The sequence below is a fragment of the Aristolochia californica genome, unplaced genomic scaffold (genome assembly GCF_029961685.1).
Source record: "Aristolochia californica isolate CCGP_79_NKW_82.1479 unplaced genomic scaffold, dmAriCali1.0.hap1 SCAF_11, whole genome shotgun sequence".
Taxonomy (NCBI): Eukaryota; Viridiplantae; Streptophyta; class Magnoliopsida; order Piperales; family Aristolochiaceae; genus Aristolochia; species Aristolochia californica.
Window position 1 is genome coordinate 20,466,244 of NW_027181782.1, and position 6,023 is coordinate 20,472,266.

At 42.8% G+C, this 6,023-nt stretch overlaps 1 protein-coding gene across 1 annotated transcript; it reads left to right on the forward strand.

Annotated features, from left to right (window-relative positions):
* Positions 1 to 3,651: 3,651 nt before the first annotated feature.
* On the forward strand, positions 3,652 to 5,706 carry LOC137943649 (uncharacterized). Its single transcript, XM_068789091.1, has 9 exons — positions 3,652 to 3,695; positions 3,777 to 4,052; positions 4,158 to 4,179; positions 4,394 to 4,528; positions 4,570 to 4,694; positions 4,872 to 5,045; positions 5,142 to 5,241; positions 5,314 to 5,385; positions 5,476 to 5,706. The coding sequence occupies exons 1-9, from the start codon at positions 3,652 to 3,654 to the stop codon at positions 5,704 to 5,706; spliced, it is 1,179 nt and encodes a 392-aa protein (XP_068645192.1).
* Positions 5,707 to 6,023: the final 317 nt, after the last annotated feature.

The following is a 6,023-nucleotide window of genomic DNA, read 5'->3' on the forward strand; positions in this document are numbered from 1 at the left end:
GATCTTTTTGACGGGGATGAAGTTCCTCTGTCATGGACTTCCAACCACAAATAATTTTGATCTTTTTTACGGGGATGAAGTTCCTCCGTCATTGACTCCCAACCACAAATAATATTGATCTCTTTGACGGGGTAAAATAAATGAAGACATGAGGTCACCTCTTCTTCAATAATAATGTCTCCAAAGAGACATAATAGTTGCAGCTATATACAACATGACCATCTTCCAACACATATAACACGAACCAAATAATAAACTTTGTAAATGAACCCATGAAATAATCTGATATAAAAATTTCTTCTTAGATGCACAAGCTTCATCTTTTGTGCTCCCCCTTTCTTGAATATTTTGGTTACATAAACTTATTCACTACATAAGAAATAAAATACCTATTTTTTGTACATCTTCTATTTCTCCCCTCAAGTTGGGAAGTTATGGCAGTGATCCTATCTTGAACCAAATATCATAGATGTTGCGATCAACCTAAATAATAGAGATGCTTAAATAAGTTCTCAAACCATGGAGAAGTGATATATTTTCCTGATATATCAACTCAAAAAGTGACACAAAACAATTGGCATAAAATCGGATTTTTCAATATAGCAGAATACCGGCATTACCTTTAATTCTTCCTTTGTGAATATATCTTTAAATATAGATCAGATTAACATGAAATTTTCTCATTCTAAAACTACACTTAAATACCTTTCATCCAAGTATAATTTCTCTTCATAAAATATAAATATCAAAAATAAATAATCTAATAGATTTTGGTCTCTGTCATCTAGCCGAACTAAGTACCGTTTCTCTTTTTTCCAGAATGACCATTGACTCTTCCAAGATCAATATATACTTATATAAAAGTCATACCAAGAATTGGTTGAATAGGTAAGAAAATATACTTACAGATCTTTCTTTGGATATATAATTATCCATATAAAGTCTATTTCTTGATAGCATAAAATACTTCGAAAGTTGAGGTTTTCTGCTGCCTCTCAAACCTCTTATTCAATCTAACCTTTGCTGCTTCAATTAATGATTTCACTTTGTAGATACCTCAGATAAAATTTTTTTTGAATAGTTAAAATAATAGACTTACAGATATTTCTTTTGATATATATTTTGTTGTGGACTCAATAGCACACCGAGTCACACAACGAAGGAGGCAACAACAACTCACTCAATAGGATTTATTTCTTATATTACTTTGTGTACGATTTATTTTTTATATTGTTTTAAGTAGGATTTATTTCTAATTACTTTTATATGTAAGGGCATTATGGGGAATTATTGTAACCCTAACCCTAAAACTCTATGACATGATCTATTTAAGGGAAAGGAATGGATGAAATAGGGAAGCTTTGAGATTTTAGAATAACCTAGTATCAACAGGCTAAGATCACCTATTGATCCTGAGTGTAGGGTTTACTCCAAAAATCCAACCAATCCTTCACCCTCCATTGCCCTCTATTTTCATCCACCTTCATCCACCATCATCCATAGTTGGAAGAGGAGCTTCCTGCCCTTTTTCGAGCCCAAAGAGAGGGTCTTCCCTCCTCCTCAGCGTCAAAAACAAGTAGGGGTTCAATCCCTCTTGACGAGCAGCAAAAAGGAAGAGTTTCTAGTTCTTCCACGTGAAGGACTAGTGCAACTCCTCTTGTTATTGAATCATCATGGAAACAGAGCAAGAACAGCCATCAACGTGAGCCAAGGCTGCCCCCAAAGCTAGGCCTTCAATCCTAGCACGAGCTGCACCAAATCAGGGTTGAAACCTTGATTTACGTGAGCAAGAACAGGTATTTCTTCCATTATCTCTCCACCTGAATGAATTCCATTCTAGCTATAACTTTAGCACTAGAATGAGTTCATAAAAAGGGAGACTGATCACTGGTGGAAGATTAGCCTAAGAAGGGATCTTTAACCCTCCTTACCGAGTCCAGCAACTCAGTACCAGTGTTGGATTCACAAATACCACGCCGTGTTACTCGATCCATGACCCGGGACCGTAAAAATTTGGTATCAGAGTAGGGTAACATGGGGGATACTCTCAGCAATGAAGAAATCCAAATCACGATACAAAAAATAGAAGATAGCCTTGAAACAGCACAACCAGTGTTGGGGAAGGTTTGTGGTTTGGAAGAGGAGATGAGCCGAGTCTTCAGCATGCTAATGAAGTTGAGGGCAGAGAGACATCAGAATCCAGAGGTGAGAGAGATTCCTCAACCATATCACAAAAGAGGGGAGCAGTGGCCTGGCCGCACTGCTATCCAACGACCCCAGCATTGAGGCACAGTTCTAAGGTACACCAAGTTAGAGTTTCCCTCTTTCAATGGTTCAGTTGATCCCTTAATTTGGTTCCATAGATGTGAAATTTTTTTTTGAACCAAGGGACTACTGAATGGGATAAGGTGAAACTAGCCTCTTTCCATATGACAGATGAAGCCATGTTATGGGTTACTCAAGTAGAGAAAGAGAGACTAGGGATGACTTGGGAAGAATTTAAAAATCTTTGCACAGTTAGATTTGGCCCTCCCGCCAACAGCAACCCCCTGGGGGAGTTAGTCCTATTGTGACAAACTGGTTCGGTGGAACAATATAAAAAATTATTCGAGAAAAAGTTGGCTCATGCTGGTGAGAGGGTATTGGTTGACATACAGGTCTCCCTATTCACAGTAGGTCTCAATGAGTATCTACGGCTAGAGGTAGAACTCCTTATGCCTACGGATTTAGTTCATGCAATGAATATGGCCCTAGCAATGGAACAACGAAAACAGTTGCAGCAACGTAAGCTGGGTTGGTCAGGTGAGAGGAACACTTCCTCCACCTGGCAAGGGCACCGCTATACTTCATCTCAGGGAGCATCTCCAGTAGCCCCATCCAGACACACTCCAACTATGACTCAGGTAGCCGATCTCGGCGCTAGTAATCTCATACTGAAGTTTATAAAAAAAATTAATGAGTGCGGAGATGGTAGAAAGGCGGTCCAAAATTTTATGTTATAACTGCGATGAGCAGTATGGGGTAAGGCACCTATGTAGATGATTTTTTTGGCTCGAGGTGGAGGATTCAGAGGATCCAGAGGATATTATCGAGGAGGAACCACCGGAGATATCCTTGCATGCTATTACTAGGCAGAAATTGCCTAATACAATGCAAGTCCGAGCTCATGTCATCGACCGAGAACTGGTGGTACTAGTCGGCTCAGGGAGTACACATAATTTTTTGAGTTTGACAACCACACAGCATATCCAGGTCCAGATACACACTCATCTAACAGCCACCGTCTCAGCGGCCAATGGCAAGAAGGTCCCTAGCTATGGGACTAGTAAGGCGGTAACTTTTTCCATTGGCTCTACTTCGTTTGATGCTGAATTTTTTGTTATTCCCCTGGCGGGATTTGATATGGTAGTAAGCATTAAATGGTTACAAACATTGGGGCCCATTCTGTGGGACTTTTTGGCTTTAACCATGAGCTTTTATTTGGCCGGGAGTCGGGTGCTCTTACAGGGCTGTCAGGTGGACATGGCCCACCGCTTGCACACTTTGCAGACACAGGAACAATCTGACAGTACTAGTGATGGTCTGCTTGAGGATTTCTCTGACCTCTTCCAGGAGCCATTAGGTTTGCCTTCCCCGAGGCAGTAGGACCACATGATCTGTCTGAAACTAGGATTTGAGGTAGTGGTGGTACGACTGTACCATTACCCACACCTTCAGAAGGACAAGATAGAGCGTCAATGCCAGGAGATGTTGAAATAGGGTCTTATTCATCCCAGTCGCTCCCCGTTCTCTTCACCTGTCTTACTTGTGAAGAAACAAAATGGGACATGGAGGTTTTGCGTGGATTATCGGGAGTTGAACAAGCAGACAGTAAAAGACAAGTTTCAGATTCTAGTAGTGGATGAGCTCCTGGATGAGTTACATGGGTCGTGGTTATTCACTAAACTCGACTTCCGTTCGGGATACCATCAGGTCCGGATGCACCCCTCTGATATCGAGAACACGGTCCGCACGCACCTTGGCCACTTTGAGTTCGTCATCATGCCATTCAGGTTATCCAATGCACCCTCCACTTTTTAAGCTTTGATGAACAAGGTATTTAGCCCCTATCTTCGAAAATTTGTTCTTGTATTTTTCGATGATATTCTTATTTATAGCAAGTCGGCAGAGGAGCACTTGGTACACTTGAGGATTGTTTTTGACTAGTTATGAGCACATCACCTCTATTTGAAATATTCCAAGTGTTCTTTTGCGGCTTCACATGTGGGGTATCTGGGACATTATCTCACATGAGGGGGTTACGGTGGATTCCGAGAAGATCTAAGTTATTCATGAGTGGCCACCGCCACAGTCTTGTTCTGCATTATGGGGTTTTTTGGGTCTTGCGGGCTAGTACCGCAAGTTTATTCAGAACTATGGGCCAGTGGTAGCATCATTGACCAGTCTACTCAAGAAAAATGCCTTTATTTGGAATGAGGAGGCCACCAAGTCGTTTGCGGCACTCAAAGCTGCGCTCGCATCCGTGCCTGTATTACAACTTCCCAACTTTGACGAATTGTTTGTGTAGAGTGTGACGCTTCGGGCGTGGGCATTGGGGCCATTTTACAGCAGCTGGGCCATCCTATTGAGTATTTTAGCAAACAGTTGATAGTCCGTCATCACAAGCTAGCAGCCTATGAGCACGAATTGATTGGGTTGGCCAAAGCAGTCCAACATTGGAGGCCTTATCTCTTGGGTCGGGCTTTTCTCATACACACGGATCATTATAGCCTTAAATTCCTACTAGAACAGCATTTGATGATGTTGCCATAGCAGCACTGGATCAATAAGTTGTTGGGGTTTGACTTCTCGATGGAATATCATGTGGGCAGATTAAATAAGGTGGCAGATGCCTTGTCACGGTGTTTTGAGGATCAGCAGTTAGTCTATTCGATCAGCCAGCAGAGATTTCTCATCCTAGACTTGGTGAGAGATGCACATGCCACTGACCCTGCACTGCAGGAACTGCATCAAAAGATTTCAGAAGGGACAATGAATTCGAAGTGGTCCATCCAGAATTCACTTATTTATTACAAGCAGTGGATTTTCCTTCCACTTGAGTCCGAGTTGGTTCCAGCTATTCTCTCGGCCTAACATGACAGTACACACAAGAGGATACAGAAGACCTTGCACAGAATTCGAGTTGATTTTTACTGGCAAGCCATGAAACCCTCAATTGCGACTTATGTGGGCGATTGTCAGGTCTGACAGCGCAACAAAGCCGAGCACTTGAGTCCAGCCGGTCTTCTCCAGCCTCTGGCCCTTCCTACGCAGGTTTGGGCTGACATTTCGATGGATTTTGTGGAAGGTCTACCCCTGTCCTCCGGCAAATCAGTACTTTTCATGGTGGTTGATAGACTCTCCAAGTACTGACATTTTATACCGTTGGCTCATCTGTATATAGCAACACGAGTTGCTCAGACTTTCTTGGAGCAGATAGTCCACTTACATGGCATTCCAGAATCCATTGTGAGTGACAGAGATGCAGTTTTCATGAGCACCTTTTGGCGGGAACTGTTTTGCTTGAGTGGGACTAAATTTAAGTTCTCCTCCGACTATCATCCACACACAGACGGGCAGACAGAGGTGGTGAACCACACCATCAAGATGTATTTACGGTGCTTGGTGGGGGATCGTCCGCGGCAATGGGTTCAGTGGCTTCCGTAGGCTGAATACTATTACAACACTTCGTTCCACTCTGCCTTGCAATCCACTCCTTTTCGGGTTATATATGGCCAAAATCCACCTCGCCTTCTCTCGTAGAACCCAGGGTCCAACCGCATGGACGCTATTGATCAGGAACTCATGGACCGGGATGTGTTGCTACGAAATATCACAGAATGGCTACGACGCGCCCAATCTCGAATGAAGGAAGTCTACGACAAAGGCCACCGAGAGGTCTCTTTTGAGGTTGGGGATTATGTGTGGCTACGGCTCCAGCCCTACCGTCAACAGTCTCTAGTGGGACCTCCACGTCATAAGCT